General features: G+C 41.2%; 1 protein-coding gene across 30 annotated transcripts in view; it reads right to left on the bottom strand.

Annotated features, from left to right (window-relative positions):
* Positions 1 to 13,428, bottom strand: part of Dock9 (dedicator of cytokinesis 9) — a 333,922-nt gene that overhangs the window by 177,968 nt on the left and 142,526 nt on the right. For all 30 annotated transcript variants that reach the window (XM_008823583.3, XM_029558890.1, XM_017795710.2 and 27 more), the window contains exon 2: positions 3,263 to 3,379. In XM_008823583.3, the coding sequence (XP_008821805.1) occupies positions 3,263 to 3,379 (117 nt within the window). The remainder of the gene's footprint in view (positions 1 to 3,262; positions 3,380 to 13,428) is intronic.

Below are 13,428 nucleotides of genomic sequence, written 5' to 3'. Positions count from 1 at the left end.
AATAAATAAATAAAAATATCTTCATCTTCAAGCAAGTATATCTGATTGACAAACCTTTTTCCATACAGTTCATTTTTCAGAGGCCACTTGGATAGCCTCAGATCTGACAAAGAGGGTTCGCTGTCAGCATGCCTACACAAAAGCATCATTACTAACTATATTTATATAAATAAATAATTTTTAAAAATTAAAAAAAATAAATAAATAAAAATATCTTCATCTTCAAGCAAGTATATCTGATTGACAAACCTTTTTCCATACAGTTCATTTTTCAGAGGCCACTTGGATAGCCTCAGATCTGACAAAGAGGGTTCGCTGTCAGCATGCCTACACAAAAGCATCATTACTAACTATATTTATATTTCATGAAATTATCATTTGAAATGTAAACCAGGTCCTGTTATTTCAACAGTTAATCACTATTGCTCATTTAAAGATACTATTGCATTTTGTTCATGATCTGATCCATTTCCTAACCTACTTGTCATCTCTTTTCTCTATGTAATAAGATCTAGTACGTTCACTCTGCCTGTAGTTATACACTGATGCTGCTGCTCCTACTCTCCTTAAGAAAACAGAGACAGAAGAAATCCTTGGCATTACTAAGACATTAAGCCATACAACTAATTAGACAGTTAATATCATCACCAAGGCAAGGAGACATGGTGTGACTAGCATCTCCTGAGGACAGGACAGTAGTCCATAAGAAAACAAATACTAGTGCCCAAAGTGAGCTGGTGCCCATCATTACTACTAAGAGGGGAAAGAAAGCTAATATTCAAGATCCTTAATCTTTGAGAAAACCTCCTTAAACCAGAAAGTAACATTTGTTCATTCACCCTAGGCCAGTACAAAGTCAGTAAGTTTGTTGTCTCTTTGTCTCAGAATATCATAGAAATAGTTTCAAGTGAGAGAGACAAAAGGGTTTTCTCTGAGTTCTAAGCATCTGATTCTATAACTGCTTAAATATCTAGGCTCTTTGTCCCAAGAGAAAAGACGATACCAAGATATTAAATTAATTATATGTTCGGTTTTTTGTTTATTTCCTAAGCAACTTTGCTTTATGCCTGAAAATACAATTTTGCATTCTTGGTGATAAAATTTTAAAAAATGCTCATTAATCAAGAAAAACACATATATGCTCCAAGAAGCTTGAGATAACCTTTGGCTTCCTCTGAGAACACTACAGGAAAAAATCTGTCAACAAGAAGTCTAATTTGTAATCATCTGACTTTGCTTTTCATTGGATGACAAATCACAGGCAAAAGAGAATTCTGGAGTGTCCTCCTATTTGCCCTTTAGCTGCACAGTCTATTCATGAAATAAAGTTTTCAAAGCAGGGTGTTGTGGGCAAGATATGAATTCATTTACTAGTGGAGCTTGGACTACAACACTGTACAAATGCAGAACTTCATCTCTGTCCCATTCTTTCACATTTTTTTTCAGGAAAGAACTAAGCAATAATCATTTTCAGTCTATGAATCTCTAGCAAGTTGGAAAGAGAAAACATTTGTGAAAATTCTCACTGCTGTTAGCTGTTATAAACTGAAGTTTTTTAAATTTAGTGGGGAAAAATACCTTCAAGGATTATAATTTAACAACTGCTATTGACACGAGTTGGCTTTTTTGTTTGTTTGTTTTATCTTTTTGTCTTTTTGAGACAGGGTCTCCCTGTAGCCCCAGCTGGCCTGGAACTCACTATGTAGACCAGGCTGGCCTTGAACTCACAGAGATCTGCCTGCCTCTGCCTCCTCAGTACTGGGACTAAAGGCGTGTACCACCACACCCAGCTGACATGAGAGTTTATTTTAAAAAAAATTCAGTGTGTATAAAACTATACAGAATAGGTTATGTTCTAGAAAGCAGGATTCAAAAGAAGTAAGGGAAGTTTTTGAAAGATTTTTTTTTATGTGTACATGTGTATGTCTGTACCACCATGTAAGTGCTGGTAGCCAAACCAGTCCTTTTCAAGAGCAGCAGCCAGTGCTCTTACCACTGAACCATCTTTCTAGACACAGAAGGAAGCTTTGAATATCAACTATTTCTACAGCTGCCTATTCTATTGTTTATAAGTATGTAAGGCTTTTTAAGTAGTGAACAATCAATGACTATGTATTTCAGTTCATAGAGGACAAGGCTTTGATAGTAACAACATCAGGTAGAAGTGTCGAGGTTAACAGAATAGAGATAGAGAACAGGAAAACATCCAGAAGGTTCCAGAACAGCAAGAACAGTACCAGAACCTCTGAGCAGACTGGAGTGACTCTGGGTTCCTGGAGAAGGACTCTTAACCCTTGCTCCTCAATAATATCAATGCTTCCTGGTCATTCACCTAGTTATAAGCTGAAAGACTTCCAAGTATTAACCCAGAGAGCAGTGGACGGCAGCAGCTGCCTCTGGGCTTTCACATTTCTTCTACATTTCTCCCAGAGAACTGCACCTACATTAGATTTCACTATGTTCCTACTGACCTCTGAGCCCCTCCCCCTGGGAGTCCAAGGTTCAGAGCTTTTCAGGGCAGAGTCCAAAAGTGCCACCCTGTAGAATGTATAACAAAACTCTGCTGCTTCCTCTCAAAATTCCAAAGCAAATCTTCAGATTCTAGAGTGCCTGGCCAAAACATATCAAAGTAGGCTGGGGTGCACCTCACTGGTAGATCACTGGTCTAGCATGCATAAAGGTCCTGGGTTTGATCCCCAACATGACACAAGAAAAAAAAAAATCTAAGTCTAAATTCAAAACAGTCTTCTAAGAGAAAAGAGGCATTTGTGCCCTCTAAATCAAACTAAGATATAGCACATATGTACATATATATACATATATAAACATATATGTGTTTATATTTCTAACATGCAAAATTAATCCCACTGAAAATATGAATTTTTAAAGGAGGTACCTAATTATATAACCTTTCTCTCTTAAATAACATCCCCCCCACAGTGCTGAAGATTGACAGTAGAACTTCATGTATGCTAGGTAAGTACACTGAGTATCACTGAGCTGTACTCCCCCTTTCTGCTTTTTGTTTAGAAACCTAGCCTGACTAAATTCCCCCACCTGGCCTTGAACTCACTCTAGCCTAGGCAATCCTTAAATTTATGATCCTCCTACTGTTAACAACTAGCTAGGGTTACAGAGGCATATGCTACTGGGTCTTGCTCAATTCATCTTTTAAAAAGCATGAATTCACTAAACAAACAATAAATCAATAGACAAAAAGTTTGTAAATATCAAGTGGATGGTTCCACTGAAGGTCACTGACCTGGAAGTCATCATAGGGGAAGAGGAGCATCTCCCGCAGACAGTCATTCAGGATCTGTGTCTTCTTCTGAACAATGACATTTTCATAGTCGAGTGGCTCAATCAGCTTTGGCTTTGCCTGTAAGACCCAAAGAAAAATGATGGTCACTGCAAGAGTCTTATAGATAGATGTACTTTATCACCACCCCCTTTGGTGACAGAATCCCCACGCTATAACCCCAGGCTGGCCTGAACTCACTATGTAGCCCTGGGCCCTGGATGGCCTCTCATTCACCATCATGCCCTACTTGAGAAATGTACCTTCCTAAGATTAAAGAACTTTATAAATCTAGGTCATAAATTTTTTATATTTTCCAACTTTTCTACAATGACATGTTGGCTTCACTATGGAAAAGAAACAGAAATGAGAGGGGAAAAAAATGTCTTCAAAGAGAAAAGAGGCCCTTACCAAGGAATCTTATCTACCAAGAGTGATGCTTTATGAGATAATTTAAGTGCAATAGAGGTCTGCATTTTGGTAGAGTTTCTAGCCATTTCTAGTTATTTGTTTGACAGGGTCTCACTATGTAGCACTGACAGGCCTGCAACTTGCTATGTAGAACATTCTGGCCCCAATCTCGCAGAGATCCACCTGCCTTTGCTGGGATTAAAAGCATGCACCACCATGCTGGGCTTTCTAGCTTTTCTAAGGCCTCTCCTGGATAGACCAGACCCCTTCCAAATGTTAGGACTATTAGAGCTGCCCTGCTAAGGGAACTAGCCATGGCCTGTCACTGGAGGCTCGTCTCTCTTGACCCAGGACCTAAATGAACCTATAGGACTATTTCATATCATTTTCCTTGGAAGCCTTCTGGGTCCTCACATACCCCTATGAAATACCAGGTACACACATATGTATTACCTGAACCTACAAAAAGTTGAGATAGACCAAAACCAGACAGTCAAGAAAAACTACTGGGGTAAACTCCAGGAAAGAGATGTCAATCCCTAGCACATACTAAGCAAAAGAAAAAAGTAAAAAGCCTGAGAGCAAAGATAACAAGCCTTTTCCAGCTATTTCCAAAGTTGGTCTTTTCAGTGATTCTCTTATCTAACACTCACAGGGCATTAATGGATCACTTTCTATGTGCAAGAGACTATGCTAGACTGTAGATAGCAATACATATTCAGTAGGGCCAATGCCAAAATAGGTCAAATGTGATAAGAGGCAACTAAATTCAGAGCCAGCAAGATGGCTCAGCAGGTAAAGGCATTTGCCTCCAAGCCTACCGACCTGAATTTGATCCCCAGAACCCACATGGTGGAGCAAACCAACTCCTGCCAGTTGTTCTCTAACCTCTATACATGTGCTGGAGCACAAGTGAGCCCCCCCCATAATAAATAAATAACAATGAAAATTAAATCCATCATTATCAATAGTTACTGCAAGACTATTTTTAAACTATTAATATTAATAAAATATCTAATATACACAATCTCAATAAATGCTACATATACTAATGTGACTATTTATAGCCAGGAAATATATTAAAGACATCTGACACATCACATTTAAATGGAAATTGTGAATGAGACTACTCCGAGTTCCCCAAATCAGTGTCCTTTCCTTCTCAATACAGTTAGACTACATCTCCCAGCCTCCCTTGGGTTAGGGGTGGCTACATGACTATCTTCTAGCCAATAGTCTACAAGTAGAAGTGATGTGGTTGCTACCTCCCTGGGCCCTGAAAGGTTTCTCAAGTGAAGTCTCTGTGCCCCTCTTCCTTCTGAGGGCCACTTGCAAAAGATCCAGCAGTGGCCTACAGAGAGGGTAGAAGCCTAAGACAGAGGGCATCTGGATCCTGAGCCATCCTGCAGAAGGCCACCTACTTAAAACAGGCACTGAAATACCCCTTGAGTGAAAACTGAGCCGTGTACTGTGTTTAGCCCCTGAGATTCTGGTGCGGTCTGAGGTAGTAGTCAGTTGCTCTGCCTAAGATGTGGATGAAAACTCATACTTAACCTCAATTACTTGACCTGAGCAGACTTTACAAAGATGCTTTGACATTCCAAGAAAAAAAAAAAAAACAATACACAAATAAGGGCACAATTACTGTAATTATACAAACTATGTTTTAGGGACAGAGGCTAAAAATATGCAAAATCAAAAAATTGAAACTATATATAGTAGAAGTCTAGGTAGCTTTTAGTTTGCAATGGTGAAAGTGTAGGGAATGCCTACAAACTCTAAAAAGTCAAAAGAATTTACACAAAGTAAGTATTTTTTAAATGAGAACTGCCACAAGAAAAAAATATTCTCCAAAAGATTTGAATTCAACTTGAAAAATAAGTCATTCTTCTATTTCTGTTTGTTGAACTGCATAGTATGCAGCCAATAAATGCTAGCTGGCCAAGTGAATGGATGTCACAATTATTAACATTTGCCTTAGAAACCATTTCTACAAGCCTAACAAAACCCAAACAGGAACATAGCTTTCTGAAATTCCATTACTAAGAGGTCAGATGGACAATTATCCCAGAATGCCATCAACCCCATTTTCTTGCTTACAAGTGTCTACCACATAGCCATGGGTCAGAAATACCAAGTTATTTCTTCTTGAGCCCTGGACTACCTGCCTGGGCTCAGAGTTGATGGGAATATCTGCCTCCTGTCCCTTCACAAGAGGGCCAGCAGCTCTACCAGGCTCTGGGAAGGATGAGGTTCCTTCAGACTCTGTCAGAAGACAGTGACACAGTGGGGCCCTAGTAGAGGGTGCTGGAAGGACGGGGCTGAGAAAGGGTTTCCCTAAGTTCTAATGTTTGCTTTGTGGGTTTTTTTTTGGGGGGGAGGGTTTGGTTTAGGCATTTTGTTTTACCTTGCTCTTATAATATACCAGTCAAGGGGCTTTCTGTTAAAGATTTAGGGGATGCATGCTTACAGGAAGCTGCAATGGCACCCCAACACAGCTGCCAAACAAAGAAATCCTGCTCCAGCAGAAACCTCCCCTGGAGTGTTACTTCGATGGTCCCTGGCCAGGCGACCCAGTTTGTTATCTCAACACAACCATACTCTCTCCAAGTAGGCCCAAATCTTACTTAGCCCAGGGTAAGGAGGAAGGTCTTGCAGGACTGCCCTATTCCCTAGGTATGCTACTCCTAGTATCTACAACTCTTGTATTTAACAACTCAGAATCAGCAAGTTATTTTTGTCAAGAACCAGAAAATAAATATTCTAGGTTTTGTCAGTCCTTTGGGTTCTGTCACAACTCAAAAGCTCTACTGTTGAAATTCAAAAGCAGCTAGGGACAAATGGCCATGGAACTGACACAAAACCTTATTGATAAGAAACAGGGGACTGGGGCTGGAGAGTTGGCTCAGCATTTAAGCACACTGGCTGTTCTTGCAAAAGACCCGAGTTTGAATCCCAGCACCCACATGGTGGCTAACAACTGTCGGTAACTCCAATACTAGGGGATCTGATTCCCTCTTCTGGCCAATGTGGGCATTGCATGACATGGATGCACTTACATACATGCAAGCAATACACTCATACACATAAAAATAAATAGCTTGAAAAAAAAAAAAAAGAAGTGCGGGATAGCTAGATTTGACCCAGTGGCATATCCTTTACTGACCTAAGCTTTAGAGTAACCTTTACCCTTCAATTAGGCTAATGTTTCACCAATTTACTATCATAATACTTTATATTAGTTTTTCTTACTCAAATATATGTGCTTCTTATCTATGGACTAATACAGACAATATACTTACAACTATGAATGATATTCAATAATTATTTCTCAACTATTTGGTAAAATTTTAATTCCTTAACAATTTCAGTGATTTTTTTTTAAAATTTTAACTTTATCTTATGTGTATGAATGGTTTGTCTGCATTTATGTTCATCATGTCCATGCAATGCTCATGGAGACCAGAGGAGGGCATTAGATTCCCTGGATTTATAGATGGTTAGCTTTGAATTTTTGTATATTTCATTTACAACATGTTGATCATCTTTATACCCTTTCCCATGGCACCTCCCATAGCCCCCCCAACCTAGATTTCATGCATTCTGTCATTTATGTTAAGGCCTATCAAGTCAAGTTAGCGTTCCAGGGTGTAGGAGTCCCTGGAACCAGAATTACCGATGGTTGTTAGCTGCCATGAGGGTGCTGGGAACTGAACCTGGGTCCTCTGTAAGAGCAGCCAGTACTCTTATCCTCTGAGCCATCTCTCCAACCCCTGACTTTTTTTTAATATCATAGGTCATTTTGCCTGGTGAGGACAAAGAATAATGCTTTTGTGAATCAGATGGCTCGGGTTCCCCTGAGGCTATCTTCAATGAGTGGATACGATGCTGAGGATGTTGATGTCATGTGCCAAATTTTCAAGGGGTTTTCACTCTGGTGGTCACCCTTGACCCACTCAACAAATGAGGCCAATCACAAGTTAAGCTAATGTCCTGGAGTATTCAACAGCACTGGATTAGGACTCAGTCCTCTGTCAAACAGAACCCACTCTTCTCCCATAATGGCCCTTCTAATATATTATGCTCAGGGAACCTCGGCCACAGTGAATGCAGGGAAGAGTGTTTGTTCCTAAGCCACCATTTTGATGAGAGAGAGATAATTCATGTTAACCAAGAATATCCATGGACCTGGACTCATGAAAGGGTAATCTGTATCAAGGAATATGAACAGGTCAAACTTGTACAAATCCTAACTAAGGTGACCTAATGGAATAACTCCTAGGTCTTCAGTAGCTGTGGGAAGCACTGTCTAGGACAGAATGGCCAACTCCAGTGAAAAGTGTTAACTGAGAACAGATCACCTGCTACCCAGGAGAAAGGCAAAAAGCTCTTGCTTCAAATAGGAAGTGGCACAGTGCCTCCCTTCTACAAGTGGCCTTGGATTACACAATGAGAGGCAAAAACTATCAGTGGAGAACAGCTAGAAAAAGCAGAGTGGTAAGGGAAGAAAGGGAAGGAGACCAGAGGGACCCCAGAAGAGGAGGAGACAGAAGAGATGGACCCCCAGGCCTGAGGGAAGTAGACATGAGGAAAGATAAAAAGAAACATAAGAAGAAACATGAAGAAATCAAAATGAGGATCTTGGAGAACTTTGGAGGACAGAGGTGGCTAACTCCTGAGTTTACGACACTCAGAACACGTACAGTGCTTGAGTGTTGTTTTTACAGTGACTGAGGAAGTAACCTGAACCATAGTTCATAGCACAACACTTTCAGCTCAAAAGCCTAAAACTCTTTATCCATGAACATTCATTCTCAGGCCACATGTGAAATCAGGTAAGAAGAGACTGTGGGACTTCCAGTCCACAAACTGTCTACAACAGAGGTTTCCAGTGAACAGCTAATTCAGCCTTACAAATATAAATTCTGAGGTCTTACCCTAGAATGGTGTGACAAACGCCAGGGGCAGGGACTAGCTAGCTACCTGTATTTGCTCAAACTCTCTGGGAATGCTGAAGTGCTCCCAATAATAATGATACCCCAGGAATCATGAGAATTTTTCAGTTCAGAGAACAAGAAACTGTTTTGGTGCTGAGCTTCTTAACTGCCTCCAGGTACAGATCTGGGAGTAAGGTTATAATGCCCTGGAGAAAGGCCATGTAGAACTGAGTTTAAGATGCTCTGTCCTAGTAAGAGAGACAGGCTGTAAACATTTACCTGAAGGTAGGGAGAGGTCCTGGTGAAGTTAAAGACAGAGCTGAGGAAGGAAGCTGAACCAATTGCCATGTATGAGCTGTGACATTTTCTCACTTCACCAAGAAGTGATCATACTAGAGCAGGAAGAAAGCCTTCCACTAGGATAGGCTGAAGAAGCAGAGGCAGGAGGATCATGAATCCTAGACTATACCTTGGCTGCATATGGTGGCATACGACTTTAATCCTAACACTAAGTAGGCAGAGACAGGTGGATCTCTGTGAGTGGGAGTCCAGCCAGATCTACATAGCAAGTACCAAGCCAATCAGTGCTACACTGCTCCCCCACACCCACACCCCCACCCCAAAGAAAAAGAAAGAAAGGAACAATAAAGGAGTGGAAGTTCAAATGAGAACCAACAAATGTCCCCAAGGCATCAACACCCTAACCTGACAATGAAGCTCTCCTTGACTAAGTGGATGACTAAGTGGATGACTAAGTGCCCACTCAAATCTCTAAGCCCTAAACCCAGCATCCACTGCTTCTGGCTTGAGCCTACTCCTGTCAGTCCCTTCCTGGACAATATGTCCCACCCATCTCAATAATTCTGTAGCCCTCAATGCCAGGGGCTTCATTATTATGGCAGCAGACTCCTTCCTCTAGAAACAAACCTTACATATAAGGTAAACACAGCAAAAAAAGTAAAGCAAAGTAGGTCTTACCACCTCCCTCAACCTATTACCAGGAGCCTTTTGTACTGCTATTGTTGCTGCTTACTCCTCAGTAGCAGTCTCAAGGAGGCACCTCACTGGGCCTTGGGTTGCATAGACTATGAACAATTCATCTCCTCCCCTGTAATCCCCTTGGGGCAAGACTAGGCCTTATTATTATCTCTATGCCCCTCCAGCATCCTGCCTAGGACCTAGGCTAATAAAGCTTAATGCCCTTTACTTATGGGTATCCCCTCTTTAGGGGTTCCTGCATGGGTCAATTGTTGCTAAGCATCCTGCCTTAGGAAGACTTCCAGGAACACATCTGCTATGTCTCCCCAATGTATACAGAGGTATAGGACGAGAGGCCACAGGGAGGTACAGGCACATTTTGAGGGGCTCAGTCACAGAACTATACAGGGGTACAGAAGATTATAAGTTAGTTAATTGAAAATGTCCAAATTCAAAAATCATATAAGTAGCTTAATGGATGATTCACAAATCCTAAAACTTTTCTGACATTACCAAATGCTGTGAAGCTAGAAGAAATGTTTTCTAAACTCTCAATGACGCCACATAAATCCTGACTGATCAGGCCAAAGGAAAAACAAAATGAGCTGTCCCTATAATAAAGGATGATAAGATGCAATCATGATCACAAGATGATTAAAAAATATGAAGCCAAAAAATGTAGAGAAGGAAGTATTATCCAGGTGGATCTGGAAGTTTATTGGTTGAAAAGAAAAGTGTTTTCCTGAATTGCTGGTATCTATGCCTTAGGTTAGTTCTTGAAATTTCTAATTTGTTGAGATTTCAAAATCTTGAGAAGCATTTTCACTTTCTTACTGAGATGGTTAATACTGTCAACTGGACAGGATCTAGAATCATCCTGGTGACAACCTCTGGGCAAGCCTGTGAGCAACTTTCTAGATTAGATTAACTGAGGTGGGAAGATCCACCCTAAATAAGGGGAACACCATTCCATGGACAGGGGTCTTGGACTGCAGAAAAGGGAGATCAGGAGCTGAGCATTCATCTCTGTGTGCTTCCGGACTGCAGGCTCAAGGTGACTAGCGGTTTCATATCCTGCCGCCATGACAGATTACAACCTCCAACTGTGAGCCAAAATAAATTATTCCTTCCTTAAGTTGCTTTTATCAGTATTTTGTCAGAGCAGCAAGTAAGTAACTAATACACATGCCTTATTTGATTTTCAAATTGTGAATGCCTTTTTGTTCAGAAGGTCTCTATAAGCTCAGGCCCTCACAAAGCTTAGATCTGCTATGAGTGGGCCAATGGACCACATGAGTGTTGATCAAACTGGAGGCCAGACAGAACGGTGACAGGGAGATTCTCAGTTAAGAGGGACTACTGATGGGTTAGCTGAGTTAATACACATTAAAGGTAGAGCCTGGCAGACCATAGGCACATACTAAATGCACCTTATTATTATCACATACACTGCAATTATTGCTTGCCTGGTAAATTTTTTTTCTTTTACTTAATGTTTCCTATACATTCAATTATACTGACTTATTCACAAAAAATTGCCCTATTGTCCAGGAAGATAAGATATAAAACAGGCCAACAATGGCATAGACATACACACAGAAAGAAAAACAAAAGACCTAACAGAGAGAAAGCTATAATGGAGATGGTACTAAGCCAGAGCAAACATAAATAGATGCTTACATTATTAGCTGAATTGAACATTGATGTAGTTTGTGAAGGACTGAAAACATCAGCATTTGGGAGTGGGGACTGAAGTGTTCACACACTTTAGACCCACTTCCAGTGGGGTAACTCCACAAGGCAGCAGGGTCTAGCATTCAGAATGAGGAGACTGACCTGATCTACTGGACCAGATTTGACTGATGTCCCACTGCCAGAGGCAAATGAGGTACTGTACATGGATGGAAACAGCTCCATCCAGAATAACATCAGGTATGTTGGGGCTGCAGTCCAATGGGGAAAGCACAAAGCCATTACCGTGTGCACCGACAGCTGGTATGCTTTTTGCCATCGCTTATGTGCATGGGGCACTGTATCAGGGGAGAGCGCTCCTTCCAAAAAGACTCCACTGAGACACAAGAAAAAAGAACAATGGATCTGGCCGCTTGGGAGGCAGCCCTAGGACCAGCTGGGCCCCTCCAGGACCTGGTCATGTTGCCAGAATCAAGCCTGCCCCAAAAGCCTTCCTACATACAAGAAGGAAAAAAACAAAAAACATGGGCAACATTCTCCAGCTAGACTACCTCACCAAAGCCTACCTGTGTCTAAGTGCCAGAGGGAATACATGCCCATGGCACCATCCCCAGGGAAAAATGAGAACTGGACTGTACTGAGATTAAACCAACTGTCTTCATGTACAAGTATCTTTTGGTTTTCATAGACACATTTTCTGGATGGATAAAAACTTATCCCACCTGGACTGAGACAGCCTCCATAATGACAAAGAAACTACACCAAAAATTAGTTCCTAGGTTTAAATTTCCCCTAACCTTGGGGTCCGACAAAGGCCTGGCCTTCATGGCCAAAACCTCTCAAAATTTGACAACGGCATTAAATATAGATTGGAAGGTTATACTATGCCTACAGACTACAGAATTCAGGACAAATAAAAAGAATAAACAAGACCTTAAAGGAGACCCTTATCAATCTGGTTATAATAACAGGCGAAAGTTGGGCCAACTTCCTTCCCTTAGCCCTACTCAGAGCTAGGTGTACTCTATACCAGGAAGGATTAATAATCACTGCCTTCTCAAGTCATTACAGGCTCTGCAACAGGCCCAGAGGGCCATCTACCAGATGATTTGAGGAGCTGGTCTCCAGTCTGCCTTAGCAGTCCACAAGTTCCAGCCCAGTGACTTGACATGGATCAGGAAAGTCCCAACTCAGACTCTGAAACCATCCAGGAAGGGCCTGTAGCCTATAATCCTCACTGCAATCTACAATAGTAGAAGCATCCAGGATCTCCTCGTGGATCCATCATACTCAGTTTAAAAACAAAAAACAAACAAACAAACAAAACTGGAAAATGGACGGTCACTCAGACCTTTAGCCCTTTAAAATTAAGACTGATGGAATTCCCTGATTGTTACAACTGTATTTTGACTTCTTTTCCTCCCAAGGTAATTGCTCAGGAAAACTAGAGATGGGAAAGTTCTTGCAAATATGACTACTGGAGAATAGTCCCAGTTACCCCAACCCCAAACCCTAAAACAGACCTAAACATACTTCCTCTAACTAGTTTGAGGACCCAGGAGGAGGCTGCCTCTGCATACTGGTCCACATTGCCTCTCAGGTAGGCCTTTATATGACTTTAGGAAAGACCTACTGCTTCTATACAAATCAGTCTAAAATTATCAGGGAAAACTTAGCACTAGTCTGACAACTAATATCAGTCTTTATTTTCCTGGTCTCCGTGGCTTACTACCCTGCTCACGGCCTTAAGTAGGCCTCTAGTCCTCCTACTCATAGGTCTGACAGTTGGTCAACAAGTAAATACAGTAAAAATCATGGTCCTAAGAGAACAATATAATCTCCTAGATGAGTCTAATATTTGACTCATGTCCATAGAACCAGTGCGGAATGTAAAAGAGCACCTTCTTGACCATAGCTATGCCATATTAAAGTTTAGGCTGATTCTAGTCTCTGAAATTATCAGGCAGTTGCCCCAGGGTATGGAACACATGTCAGCTAGACCCCGGTTGTCTTGGGAACAGGTCAGACTGCCCCAGAGTGTACCTGCTAACTGGAGATTTATGACTTCTGTAGGTTATGTTTGGCTTGCTTCTGCAAAATAGTAATTGTTGC

Source organism: Nannospalax galili, unplaced genomic scaffold, assembly GCF_000622305.1.
Source record: "Nannospalax galili isolate Female #2095 unplaced genomic scaffold, S.galili_v1.0 scaffold528, whole genome shotgun sequence".
NCBI classification, from domain to species: Eukaryota; Metazoa; Chordata; class Mammalia; order Rodentia; family Spalacidae; genus Nannospalax; species Nannospalax galili.
This window is presented reverse-complemented; position numbering and strand designations above follow the sequence as displayed.